This window comes from Gigantopelta aegis, chromosome 13, assembly GCF_016097555.1.
Source record: "Gigantopelta aegis isolate Gae_Host chromosome 13, Gae_host_genome, whole genome shotgun sequence".
Taxonomy (NCBI): Eukaryota; Metazoa; Mollusca; class Gastropoda; order Neomphalida; family Peltospiridae; genus Gigantopelta; species Gigantopelta aegis.
The window spans coordinates 7,090,044-7,105,058 of NC_054711.1; the positions used below are offsets into that span (position 1 = coordinate 7,090,044).

The window sequence follows — 15,015 nt, forward strand, 5'->3', positions numbered from 1 at the left end:
CGAACCAAAATGTTAACAACTACGATAAATTGCTCTCCTACCCTTGTTTTTTGTTAGATTTTACCCACATTTTTTTCTAGACAGAAATCTTGAAAAAGCCCATTACAATGACACAGATTCCACATATTAGATGATAACCATGTCACCAATATCGAGTTTGCTGAGATCGCATAGGGCAAAAAGCATGTAATTTTGTGCTGGCTGCCATTTTGCCTTTTATTGAATACTCTCCAAGAGGGTGAAAGGATATGACTTAATCTTAACATCTTAACGTCATTTTTTAAAAAGATTGTTTTGTTTAAAGATACCACTAGAGCACATTGATTTCATATTAATTATTTTACATACATCAGAGGCTTTCACCCCTTTTGAAGAGTATTCCATTAAAATAGTAAAATGCCTGAGGGCAGACAACTGCATGTATTTTGTCCTATGCAATCTCAGCGAAGTCGATATTGGTGACATCGTTACAGTCTCATATGTGGAATCTGAGTCACTGTAATGTGTTTTTTTCACAACTTGTGTCTGGACAAAATTTATGGGAAATGTAACGGTAATTAAAGGTAGGAGAGTAATTTATTGTAGTTAACAATTTGGTTCGGACTTTAGTTTCCATGCAAAAATCTCCTGCAGACCCACTAGGCATAACATTGTTATGATACCTCACAACCACCAACCCCCCCTCCCCCCTATGTATTGAATTCTGGATGAGACCTTCAACATTGTAGCGAAAATATTTTAATTAAGCATATTTGTAACAACAAATCTCATTGGATATTTAGTGAAATCTTAGACAGCTAAGCCTGTGTTTTAACAGTAGAATTTTTAAAAGTGGAACTATGTCATGACTTAAAGAACGAAAGATTCCTTGCTGCATTAGGAAAAATGTAGTGGGTTTTCTTTGAAGACTATGTATCAGAATTACCAAATGTTGCAGTTTTTGAGATTAACGGTATCCCGATATCCCAGGGATACCAGAATTTAATTTTGGATACCAGACTTCAAGAACCCAGTATCCCACCGGGATGCCATATAATGTTTTTTTTTTTTTTTTAATCCTGCGTTTTTAGTTTTCACTAAAACAATGACTGGGAACCACTAAGTCGCTATTGTTTTTGTTGGATGTTTTCTCCCTTCAAATTTTATTTGAGGTATTGATTCCACATCTGCAGAAAATTGATACAGGTGTGTTTATCATTAGTAATGTCAGAAACACTTATAGATTACTGCTAAATATCAATTTAAGTCAATATCACTCAAAAATAGATGCAGCAAATCTTTTTGCCGATTCCATTTGATTGCGAATATCATAAATTCCACGATTTTGATTGCGGCGTAGCAATAGACTGAGAATGAGAACATTGTCGTCCAAGTTTGTTACGATGTTATTTATGAATTTCATTTAAGTGGGATACTAAATTCTCAAGTGGGATACCAGATTTGGAAATGTTAGTATCCATCTGGGATACTGCCCAAATTTTTTAATCTTGAGCACTGTGTTGGATATCCAATAGCCGATGATAAATAGATCAATGTGCTCTACTGGTGTCGTTAAACAGGCTTTAACTATTAGGCAAAGAACTGCATGTGATTTGTGATGACACCATGAAGAAACTTTTGCTAAACTTAACTTCTGTTGGTAAAACTACTGATAAACGTCAACAAATCGGAAAACACAGTAGAGTTATCCCCTCTTTTGTTTGGGGAGGGACATAGCCCAGTGGTAAAGCGCTTGCATAATGCTCAGCCGGTCTAGGATCGATCCCTGTCGGTACGCCCATTGGACTATTTCTCATTCCATCCAGTGCACCACGACTGGTATAACAAAGGCCATGGTATGTAATATCCTGTCTGTGGGATGGTGCATATAAAAGATCCCTTGCTGCTAATCGAAAGGAGTAGATCATGAAGTGGTGAAAGCGGGTTTCCTCTCAATATATGTGTGGTCCTTAACCATATAACTGTACATAAAATGTGTTGAGTGCATTGTGAAATAAAACATTTCCTTCACTCACTCTTTTGTTTGTTTGGTTTAGTTATATACATGTATGGGTTTAGTTTAGCTCTATTTCTCACAAAGTTTAATTTCTAAATCTGTGAAATGTTGGTCATGGTTGCATCTGTGATTATAAACTTCAATGCATATTTGATTTTTTTTTTTTTTTTTTAAGGGTTAATCTTTTCACAAGTATATATACGGGTCATTCTACAGAAAGTGTCACTTTTCAAAACACAAATTCAAGATAAAACAGATAAAAGATATAAATGTTTATTGTTAACTTTTGGAAACTACATGTAGATGAACAAAAAAACATAAAATTATAGCTGGCTACACAGAACTGTAATCGGCCTGCAGAACTGTAATCGGCCTGCAGAACTGTAATCGGCCTGCATGGACGCTTGTTACTCTACAAACAAGTTCATTATGTCATTGGTGTTACCGGATAAGTGAGGTAGTTCAGCAGTGTGATCCAATTGGTTTATAGTGATCAAGAGCACATGGATGTGTTACTTATAACATATATGGATTAACTTTACAATTAAAAACTATCCAAGGGTGTAATTGTGCATAATTTCCACATGGATATTCTGTATGTGACTTAAATTATACACTGTGGCAGTTTTAATTATTTAGAAATATAGAGTTCTTCAAAATAAATTTCATAAAAGTCATAAAGGTAGAAGGTATGCTTTCCTAAATAAACAATTTAAATTTCAAAAATAAAGTTTCTTGAGAAATGACAGCTAAAATATTCTTGCTAACACCAATGACAAAACAAGTAACCCCAATGACAATGTGTAACACCATTGACATTCAAGACTATCCAGGAAATACTATTATTCTTGAGACTACCAGTACCACTACACTACTTGTTAGCAAAATTATGTAATTAATATTTCCTTAAATGTTTTTTTTTCTTCTGTTTTTGTTTTTTTCTTCTTCAGCCTACAACTATTAGGCCTAAAGGCCTATTAGAATAATTGTGTGTTTCTGTATTAATAAGATACAGCCGGTCAGATAGTTTAAACAATATACTAAATTAAGATACATAATTTTAATTTTGTTTAAATATTAAATTAAATATTTATTCATTCATTAATTTATTTAGTTATTTTTGTGTTTATATTAAGGCTCAAACTCTATTTTACTGTATACTTGTATTCCCAATAACGAGTAAAAAGTTGTAATCCTACTTTTGCTTTTACACAAGTGCTGCAAAACTACGTTAAATGTTCCAAATATTTTCAGAAAACGAAGATGCCGTATAAATATGTGATGTCATTCTAATGTTTTCAGTACATACACTATACAGCAAATCAAACAAATTATGTTACTATTCAAGAAATAAATCATAAGAACTGCGTCATTATTCAAAAGAGTTAACTATTTCCTTTCAACTAAAAAGCTATTTTAATGCAGCATATTCAATATTTTTAAAAATAAAATTTAAATAGCCTTTATTGGAAATGAAAACATACGTAATGTAATTTTCCGATATTTGACTACAACTTGGTAATACGTTTTCGATATGATTTTAACTTTTCTTTATGATAAAGTTAACCTCTTAATTAAACAGGAAAGTTTAGTCATTTCTAACTGCGTTTAGCATTTGGAAAAATAAAATGTTCGCGCATGTTCGACATTTTCAATTGTTAAAAACAACTACATGATAAAATATATATTTCTGAACTATGCACAATGGATGAACACTTTGTTTAATTTTTATTTTTTTTAAATGAAAAAATCAGTTGGTCCAGTGTTCCGGTCCGGTCCGCGTTTTACCAACAGTTCCACAGGGAAGGCCTTTTTTCATACTATGAAATTTACTACATGTTATTTATTTCTGAACCGATTGTTTTATAAATTGGACACAAATATAGTATTTATTTTTTATTTCCAAACACTTTTACTTGTCTTCTTACGTCAAACCAAACTAGAATTATTAACCCAAAAAAGTGAAAAAAACAACAACACTTAAATTGTAGAAGGATGAGATGGACTATAGTAAACTTAATGGTTTTTAGGGGTTTGTAAAGTTTTGTATTTAGATACTTACTTGTCTGAAGTTTATTGTTAATGGAAATCTTCACTAACTGTGAAGAAAAACCTCACAAAATTGAAATGAACAACAAGCAGACGACAACAAATCGGATGTTAATTGCGCAAACCAAGCATAACGCAGTTAGGGACTTTGAAGATATACTCTTTACATTCCAGCAAAACATTTATTGTACCCAAAGTGTCATTAAGCAACTATGATGCTGCACAAGTCCGTTTAATTTTCAAATCATCTTCAAAAATATGCAAAGAGAGAAAACGGCATCTTATTCAAACGCATTGTCACTGGTATTACTAATGGCCATTGGTGTTACTCAGTACCTGGTAACACCAATGACAGTTAACACCAATGACAAATAAGTGCATAATTAATTCATGCTCTCTAAAGAAACAGTTGAGAAAACTGAAAAAGTGCATGTTGTAGCAGACATACGATGTCTACAATAACATACAAAAGTTTCTTAAAATTATTAACCATTACATAAATACGATCGTAACACCAATGACAGTTGATAAACCTACTTTTATATTTTGACAACACATTCATGACATTTAAAGAAAACTATTCACAACTGTTCATATATTGCCTGATGTTTTTGACAAATAAGTTTGATGGCCGATATCTACCGGTGGAATGTTTCATCCAGAGAGCATTTAGTTTCTTTTGTTTTCTCATAATTATATACAGTAACACCAATGACATAAAACTCCTGGGACAAGCTTATATTGCCCACCATCTTTTGAATACGGAAAACATTTACAAGATTCTTTCTTTAGTGAGTAAGTCAGCCATCAGTACGTATTACATTAAAGGGTGTATACTACCAAATCAAATTCCATAGACGGCAATAGTAACATATGTGGCTAAAACTCCTACCTGCAACTTATCAACCGACATAAACGCCACGGATATAAATACTACCAAAAAAAGTAAAGTGTGTTTTATTTAACGACGCCACTAGAGCACATTGATTTTTTAAATACTACCACCCCTCACACTTAAAGTGAATCAGAAAAAATTGGGGGTCAAGCTGCTTGTTTCTGCTTTTTTTTACAGGTACCCCATACATGTTTTCAAGCACAAGGCTACTTGACACATTGGTACTAGATGAAATAAAATTGCTTTTTTTTTTTACCCAGATGAAACTATTATTTTTTACAACCAACACACTCACATTTATAACCAATCACAGGACTTGTGATGTTCACTTCTCTATCAAAAGTTGGGTGCACCTCGAGCTTTGACCCAGCCGGAAGTTATTTGGTTTAGTACTACCTATACTGGTAACATACATTTTTCAAAAAGTGTCCAGCTATGTGTCTTTATGACAACCAGGATCTGGTGTATTCTGACATAAACTGACAACCTCACTGAAACTGTTGTTTCTACAGTGCAACCTAATATAATGTACACCTCAAAAAGCATATATATTGCATATAGTTTTGTACAAATGCAATATGTCATATTAAACAACAAAATGTTTTAAAATAAAACTCCTGAAGATATTTACTTTCAGTTGGGTGTGTGTACTCAGGTATATATGTAGAGACAACAAAGATAGTCAGAGTACCTCTACCCCTTTAAAGAATTCCATTAAAACACATGCACTTGATTGACCCCTAGATTATGAAGACCTTAACAGGCACATCAAAGAAATATCAGTATTAAAAAAAATACACTGTCTGAGGAAGGAAACACAAACATGACTGTACCTGTATGAAGTAATGACTTAATGTCCTGAACATTAGTGTTGGGAGGAAATCATGTATGCTGTGTGTGGGTGTCTTCAAGTTACCAGGTATGGGAATTTCAAATCCATCGGCCATGCTGATTTTCATAATGAACCATGAAAACCATTGGCAGCCACCAATATTCCTGACTATATTTTATTTATAGCCTACTGTAGTTGGAGGTTTTAATAGTTGTGATATCTGGAATTATCATGCAGCTTTAACACATTTATTTTTGATTAATTACTAGAAAAAAAACTATTTTTATATGACAAAATTACCCGAACATTATTTTCTAATCCGGATGAATACAATATGTATATTAGATGTATTCCTACAATCTGTAATCCAGCATTTTATTTAGCTAGTAACATTAGGTAATACAGCTTTAACAATAAAATAAATTATCAACTTAATCCAAGGCAGATAATCAAATCTGAAAAAATTGGTTCTGAATCTAGTATAAACTCAAAATGCTTTTCATTTCAAGCTGCTCGTTTCTGAGATAACGGGTAGCGTCTATGACTAGCCTAGTTCCGCACAAAATTCGAGTACTTTTTTTTACAGGTACCCCATACATGTTTCAAGCACAAGGCTACTTGACACATTGGTACTAGATGAAACAAAATGGCTTTTTTTTTTTGCCCAGATGAAACTATTATTTTTTACAACCAACACTCACATTTATAACCAATCACAGGACTTGTGGTGTTCACTTCTCTATCAAAAGTTGGGTGCACCTCGAGCTTTGACCCAGCCGGAAGTTATTTGGTTTAGTACTACCTATAGGTATTCAGTGTTATGTCTTCTGTTATGTATTTTAATAGTGCATGTTATGTATAGTATTATACTTGGGACAGGTAACACCAATGACATTTTACACTAATCTCGAATAAAATCTCTATCAAAGCTGATTACCAGAGAGAGAAAAATGCTATCACTGGATGATGATATTAATAAGGTATCATTAAAGGCATATTGTCACAGACCACTGACCTATTTAATGGCCTAACAAAGTATTACCTGAACAAAAATAATTTGATTTGTCCGTAAATGTAATTTATTCAAGCATCTTCATAACCTCCATACTCCATTTATTAATGATATTTTGTAAAAATAATTGAATTATAGCAGTGGTCCATAATTCATAAACTAAAATTGCCGAGAGGGTTGACATGGATTTCACTCCATCATGGTTCAGTTAAGGTGATGCGATAGCTAGATTTGGTTTCCAACAATTAATGTAATTGTTTTTTACTATCCATTTTTAGAGAAATAGGTGCTTAAATCCGTGACAGTATGCCTTTAAAGACAACAAATTTAGTTTTCTATATATAAATAAAAAAGAAATTGTGCAGGGACATAAAAGTGACACTTTCTGTAGAATGACCCATAAACTGTTTACTGGGATGGAACTTTGGAAGTGTTAATGCCATTGTACGCTTTTAAAAAATTCAACGTTCTGACTATTGGATTAATTTTTGACAAAAACTACGGTGAATTGGGTACAATGTGAAAAGGTGCATGTGAGTACTATTTTTTTTATATATTTTTTTTTTTTATATTTTAGATCTGTTTATTTGGTTTTAACTTATGCAAAGACTCTTATATTCGTGATTACGTACGTGCAATTGAGGAAGGAAATGTTTAACGACACACTCAACAAATTTTATGTATGGTTATATGGTTAAGGACCACACATATATTGAGGGGAAACCCGTTGTCGCCACTTCATGGTCTACTCTTTTCGATTAGCAGCAAGGGATCTTTTATATGCACCATCCCACAGACAGGATAGTACATACCATGACCTTTCTTAAACCAGTTGTGGAGCACTGGCTGCAACGAGAAATAACCCAAATGGGCCCACAGGAATCGATCCATGATCGATCGCGCATCAGGCGAGCGCTGTACCACTGAGCTACATCCTGCACCCCACAATTGAGGTCAGCCGAACTGTATGTACGGCCATTATTCCTAACCACCGTTTTGCTGACCACAATATATGTTTTTAAACAGACTACGATTCATATCACAGTATTTCCTGAATTTCATTGTTGGTAAAACGAAACGATCAAATTTATTATCAAATTAACTGTCACAATCGGCTGACGATTCCTCAAATGATTGTGACCTTCTGCCATTGTTGTCAAGCGAAAATACTCGCTGAAAACAACTTTTTCATCTACAGATTCCCAGGGGTTTTTTCATTGAAAAATCCACCATAATCTCAATTAATCTATTCCATATTGTTCTCTTATTACTACCGGTCAGTGCCGTGTGCAAAACAGCGGGAAATATGAATTGGGGAAATGCACAGGTGTGTATACAGTGTTGACTTGAGTGAAGTGGGGCGAGATATCTCGCCTGCAGTATCCAGAAGGTTAATAATATTACAGACCTGCATGTAGTTATATTAGATATAATAGGAGATGTTTTATTAATGAGTGTTCAAATTTTCTTTGTGTAATAATTAAGAGATATTTTTATTTATGTTATATATTTGTGGTATTTTCTTTATTTCAGGAATATGTATAATAATTAACAACAGAGATTTTAAACAGGATCCAGATGATCCAGATTCAAAGGCATTGCCTTCAAGGGAGGGAACTGATGTTGATGCAAGTATGTTGTTTTATTACTACAACCAGCCTCGGTGGCGCAGTGGTTAAGCCATCGGACTACAGGCTGGTAGGTACAGGCTTCTCAGCCCGGTACCGGCTCCAACCCAGAGCGAGTTCTTAATGGCTCAGTGGGTAGGTGTAAGGCCACTACTCCCTCTTCTCTCTCACTAACCACTAACTAACTAACAACTAACTCACTGTCCTGGACAGACATCCCAGATGGCGTACTTGAAACTTAATTGGATGAAAGCATGAAAATAAGTTGAAATGAATGAATTGTTACTACATATATGTGTAGTCCATTATCAAGACTTGGGCTCTCATAGAAATGATCAAGTGTGGTTGTGTATAATGTTCAACAATTAAATTTAATGTATGAAAGATTGTGAGGATTCCCTCATTTGGCAAATTATGGAGAGAAAAAACCTACCAACCAGAGGATCAAAAATCCCATCGCCCGACACTCATGCCAAGTGGAATTTTCATGCCAGGCAAGTAATTATGTTAACTGCATATGCCCGATAACAAGTGACTATTGTAACACCTAAAACTTTTTAAAGTTTTGTTACAAATCTCAGTAAGACCTTCGGAAAGAGTTCCGCAAAATTCTGAACTGGTGGAAGGGACTCAAGGAGTGCTAACGGTCCACTGGTTAGGGGGCGCAATACTTGCCTTGCCCCGGGCGCTGGCAACCCACGCTACGCCACTGAATCGATGTACACCTCCTCTCCTGCTGTTGTTTACCAAGCCTGCACTATTTAAAAACATTTCCAGCCAGTGCTCCACAATTGGTGTAACAAAGGCGTGGTATGTACTATCCTGTCTGTGGGGTGGTTCATATAAAAAATCCCTTGCTGCTAATCGAAAAGAGTAGCCCATGAAGTGGCGACAGCGGGTTTCCTCTCAATATTTGTGTGGTCCTTAACCATATGTCTGATGCCATATAACTGTAAATAAAATGTGTTGAGTGCGTCATTAAATAAAACAGTTTCTTCCTTCCTGTTTTATTTAAAAACATTTGCAGAGTAACAGATCTCATGTTTACTTTGAGGCCAGCTACGGCTGTTTGCGAGAGACTTCTCAGCTATGAACAGGGTAAAAACATTTGCAGAGTAACAGAACTCATGTTTACTTTGAGGCCAGCTACGGCTGTTTGCGAGAGACTTCTCAGCTATGAACAGGGTAAAAACATTTTCAGAGTAACAGAGCTCATGTTTACTTTGAGGCCAGCTACGGCTGTTTGCGAGAGACTTCTCAGCTATGAACAGGGTAAAAACATTTGCAGAGTAACAGAACTCATGTTTACTTTGAGGCCAGCTACGGCTGTTTGCGAGAGACTTCTCAGCTATGAACAGGGTAAAAACATTTGCAGAGTAACAGAGCTCATGTTTACTTTGAGGCCAGCTACGGCTGTTTGCGAGAGACTTCTCAGCTATGAACAGGGTAAAAACATTTGCAGAGTAACAGAACTCATGTTTACTTTGAGGCCAGCTACGGCTGTTTGCGAGAGACTTCTCAGCTATGAACAGGGTAAAAACATTTGCAGAGTAACAGAGCTCATGTTTACTTTGAGGCCAGCTACGGCTGTTTGCGAGAGACTTCTCAGCTATGAACAGGGTAAAAACATTTGCAGAGTAACAGAACTCATGTTTACTTTGAGGCCAGCTACGGCTGTTTGCGAGAGACTTCTCAGCTATGAACAGGGTAAAAACATTTTCAGAGTAACAGAGCTCATGTTTACTTTGAGGCCAGCTACGGCTGTTTGCGAGAGACTTCTCAGCTATGAACAGGGTAAAAACATTTGCAGAGTAACAGAACTCATGTTTACTTTGAGGCCAGCTACGGCTGTTTGCGAGAGACTTCTCAGCTATGAACAGGGTAAAAACATTTGCAGAGTAACAGATCTCATGTTTACTTTGAGGCCAGCTACGGCTGTTTGCGAGAGACTCTTCTCAGCTATGAACAGGGTAAAAACATTTTCAGAGTAACAGATCTCATGTTTACTTTGAGGCCAGCTACGGCTGTTTGCGAGAGACTCTTCTCAGCTATGAACAGGGTAAAAACATTTGCAGAGTAACAGATCTCATGTTTACTTTGAGGCCAGCTACGGCTGTTTGCGAGAGACTTCTCAGCTATGAACAGGGTAAAAACATTTGCAGAGTAACAGAACTCATGTTTACTTTGAGGCCAGCTACGGCTGTTTGTGAGAGACGTTTCTCAGCTATGAACAGGGTAAAAACATTTGCAGAGTAACAGAACTCATGTTTACTTTGAGGCCAGCTACGGCTGTTTGCGAGAGACTTCTCAGCTATGAACAGGGTAAAAACATTTGCAGAGTAACAGAACTCATGTTTACTTTGAGGCCAGCTACGGCTGTTTGCGAGAGACTCTTCTCAGCTATGAACAGGGTAAAAACATTTGCAGAGTAACAGAACTCATGTTTACTTTGAGGCCAGCTACGGCTGTTTGCGAGAGACTTCTCAGCTATGAACAGGGTAAAAACATTTGCAGAGTAACAGAACTCATGTTTACTTTGAGGCCAGCTACGGCTGTTTGCGAGAGACTCTTCTCAGCTATGAACAGGGTAAAAACATTTGCAGAGTAACAGAACTCATGTTTACTTTGAGGCCAGCTACGGCTGTTTGCGAGAGACTCTTCTCAGCTATGAACAGGGTAAAAACATTTGCAGAGTAACAGAACTCATGTTTACTTTGAGGCCAGCTACGGCTGTTTGCGAGAGACTCTTCTCAGCTATGAACAGGGTAAAAACATTTGCAGAGTAACAGAACTCATGTTTACTTTGAGGCCAGCTACGGCTGTTTGCGAGAGACTCTTCTCAGCTATGAACAGGGTAAAAACATTTGCAGAGTAACAGAACTCATGTTTACTTTGAGGCCAGCTACGGCTGTTTGCGAGAGACTTCTCAGCTATGAACAGGGTAAAAACATTTGCAGAGTAACAGAACTCATGTTTACTTTGAGGCCAGCTACGGCTGTTTGCGAGAGACTCTTCTCAGCTATGAACAGGGTAAAAACATTTGCAGAGTAACAGAACTCATGTTTACTTTGAGGCCAGCTACGGCTGTTTGCGAGAGACTCTTCTCAGCTATGAACAGGGTAAAAACATTTGCAGAGTAACAGAACTCATGTTTACTTTGAGGCCAGCTACGGCTGTTTGCGAGAGACTCTTCTCAGCTATGAACAGGGTAAAAACATTTGCAGAGTAACAGAACTCATGTTTACTTTGAGGCCAGCTACGGCTGTTTGCGAGAGACTCTTCTCAGCTATGAACAGGGTAAAAACATTTGCAGAGTAACAGAACTCATGTTTACTTTGAGGCCAGCTACGGCTGTTTGCGAGAGACTCTTCTCAGCTATGAACAGGGTAAAAACATTTGCAGAGTAACAGAACTCATGTTTACTTTGAGGCCAGCTACGGCTGTTTGCGAGAGACTTCTCAGCTATGAACAGGGTAAAAACATTTGCAGAGTAACAGAACTCATGTTTACTTTGAGGCCAGCTACGGCTGTTTGCGAGAGACTCTTCTCAGCTATGAACAGGGTAAAAACATTTGCAGAGTAACAGAACTCATGTTTACTTTGAGGCCAGCTACGGCTGTTTGCGAGAGACTCTTCTCAGCTATGAACAGGGTAAAAACATTTGCAGAGTAACAGAACTCATGTTTACTTTGAGGCCAGCTACGGCTGTTTGCGAGAGACTTTCTCAGCTATGAACAGGGTAAAAACATTTGCAGAGTAACAGAACTCATGTTTACTTTGAGGCCAGCTACGGCTGTTTGCGAGAGACTCTTCTCAGCTATGAACAGGGTAAAAACATTTGCAGAGTAACAGAACTCATGTTTACTTTGAGGCCAGCTACGGCTGTTTGCGAGAGACTTCTCAGCTATGAACAGGGTAAAAACATTTGCAGAGTAACAGAACTCATGTTTACTTTGAGGCCAGCTACGGCTGTTTGCGAGAGACTTCTCAGCTATGAACAGGGTAAAAACATTTGCAGAGTAACAGAACTCATGTTTACTTTGAGGCCAGCTACGGCTGTTTGCGAGAGACTTCTCAGCTATGAACAGGGTAAAAACATTTGCAGAGTAACAGAACTCATGTTTACTTTGAGGCCAGCTACGGCTGTTTGCGAGAGACTCTTCTCAGCTATGAACAGGGTAAAAACATTTGCAGAGTAACAGAACTCATGTTTACTTTGAGGCCAGCTACGGCTGTTTGCGAGAGACTCTTCTCAGCTATGAACAGGGTAAAAACATTTGCAGAGTAACAGAACTCATGTTTACTTTGAGGCCAGCTACGGCTGTTTGCGAGAGACTTCTCAGCTATGAACAGGGTAAAAACATTTGCAGAGTAACAGAACTCATGTTTACTTTGAGGCCAGCTACGGCTGTTTGCGAGAGACTTCTCAGCTATGAACAGGGTAAAAACATTTGCAGAGTAACAGAACTCATGTTTACTTTGAGGCCAGCTACGGCTGTTTGCGAGAGACTTCTCAGCTATGAACAGGGTAAAAACATTTGCAGAGTAACAGAACTCATGTTTACTTTGAGGCCAGCTACGGCTGTTTGCGAGAGACTTCTCAGCTATGAACAGGGTAAAAACATTTGCAGAGTAACAGAACTCATGTTTACTTTGAGGCCAGCTACGGCTGTTTGCGAGAGACTTCTCAGCTATGAACAGGGTAAAAACATTTGCAGAGTAACAGAACTCATGTTTACTTTGAGGCCAGCTACGGCTGTTTGCGAGAGACTTTCTCAGCTATGAACAGGGTAAAAACATTTGCAGAGTAACAGAACTCATGTTTACTTTGAGGCCAGCTACGGCTGTTTGCGAGAGACTCTTCTCAGCTATGAACAGGGTAAAAACATTTGCAGAGTAACAGAACTCATGTTTACTTTGAGGCCAGCTACGGCTGTTTGCGAGAGACTCTTCTCAGCTATGAACAGGGTAAAAACATTTGCAGAGTAACAGAACTCATGTTTACTTTGAGGCCAGCTACGGCTGTTTGCGAGAGACTCTTCTCAGCTATGAACAGGGTAAAAACATTTGCAGAGTAACAGAACTCATGTTTACTTTGAGGCCAGCTACGGCTGTTTGCGAGAGACTCTTCTCAGCTATGAACAGGGTAAAAACATTTGCAGAGTAACAGAACTCATGTTTACTTTGAGGCCAGCTACGGCTGTTTGCGAGAGACTCTTCTCAGCTATGAACAGGGTAAAAACATTTGCAGAGTAACAGAACTCATGTTTACTTTGAGGCCAGCTACGGCTGTTTGCGAGAGACTCTTCTCAGCTATGAACAGGGTAAAAACATTTGCAGAGTAACAGAACTCATGTTTACTTTGAGGCCAGCTACGGCTGTTTGCGAGAGACTCTTCTCAGCTATGAACAGGGTAAAAACATTTGCAGAGTAACAGAACTCATGTTTACTTTGAGGCCAGCTACGGCTGTTTGCGAGAGACTCTTCTCAGCTATGAACAGGGTAAAAACATTTGCAGAGTAACAGAACTCATGTTTACTTTGAGGCCAGCTACGGCTGTTTGCGAGAGACTCTTCTCAGCTATGAACAGGGTAAAAACATTTGCAGAGTAACAGAACTCATGTTTACTTTGAGGCCAGCTACGGCTGTTTGCGAGAGACTCTTCTCAGCTATGAACAGGGTAAAAACATTTGCAGAGTAACAGAACTCATGTTTACTTTGAGGCCAGCTACGGCTGTTTGCGAGAGACTCTTCTCAGCTATGAACAGGGTAAAAACATTTGCAGAGTAACAGAACTCATGTTTACTTTGAGGCCAGCTACGGCTGTTTGCGAGAGACTCTTCTCAGCTATGAACAGGGTAAAAACATTTGCAGAGTAACAGAACTCATGTTTACTTTGAGGCCAGCTACGGCTGTTTGCGAGAGACTCTTCTCAGCTATGAACAGGGTAAAAACATTTGCAGAGTAACAGAACTCATGTTTACTTTGAGGCCAGCTACGGCTGTTTGCGAGAGACTTCTCAGCTATGAACAGGGTAAAAACATTTGCAGAGTAACAGAACTCATGTTTACTTTGAGGCCAGCTACGGCTGTTTGCGAGAGACTCTTCTCAGCTATGAACAGGGTAAAAACATTTGCAGAGTAACAGAACTCATGTTTACTTTGAGGCCAGCTACGGCTGTTTGCGAGAGACTCTTCTCAGCTATGAACAGGGTAAAAACATTTGCAGAGTAACAGAACTCATGTTTACTTTGAGGCCAGCTACGGCTGTTTGCGAGAGACTCTTCTCAGCTATGAACAGGGTAAAAACATTTGCAGAGTAACAGAACTCATGTTTACTTTGAGGCCAGCTACGGCTGTTTGCGAGAGACTTCTCAGCTATGAACAGGGTAAAAACATTTGCAGAGTAACAGAACTCATGTTTACTTTGAGGCCAGCTACGGCTGTTTGCGAGAGACTTCTCAGCTATGAACAGGGTAAAAACATTTGCAGAGTAACAGAACTCATGTTTACTTTGAGGCCAGCTACGGCTGTTTGCGAGAGACTTCTCAGCTATGAACAGGGTAAAAACATTTGCAGAGTAACAGAACTCATGTTTACTTTG

The 15,015-nt window shown here is 37.9% G+C and overlaps 1 protein-coding gene across 4 annotated transcripts in view; it reads left to right on the top strand.

Moving 5' to 3' along the window:
* The window catches only part of LOC121387437 (caspase-8-like), a 109,971-nt gene that overhangs the window by 21,027 nt on the left and 73,929 nt on the right, over positions 1-15,015 (top strand). For all 4 annotated transcript variants that reach the window (XM_041518553.1, XM_041518551.1, XM_041518554.1 and 1 more), the window contains exon 4: positions 8,318-8,416. In XM_041518553.1, the coding sequence (XP_041374487.1) occupies positions 8,318-8,416 (99 nt within the window). The remainder of the gene's footprint in view (positions 1-8,317; positions 8,417-15,015) is intronic.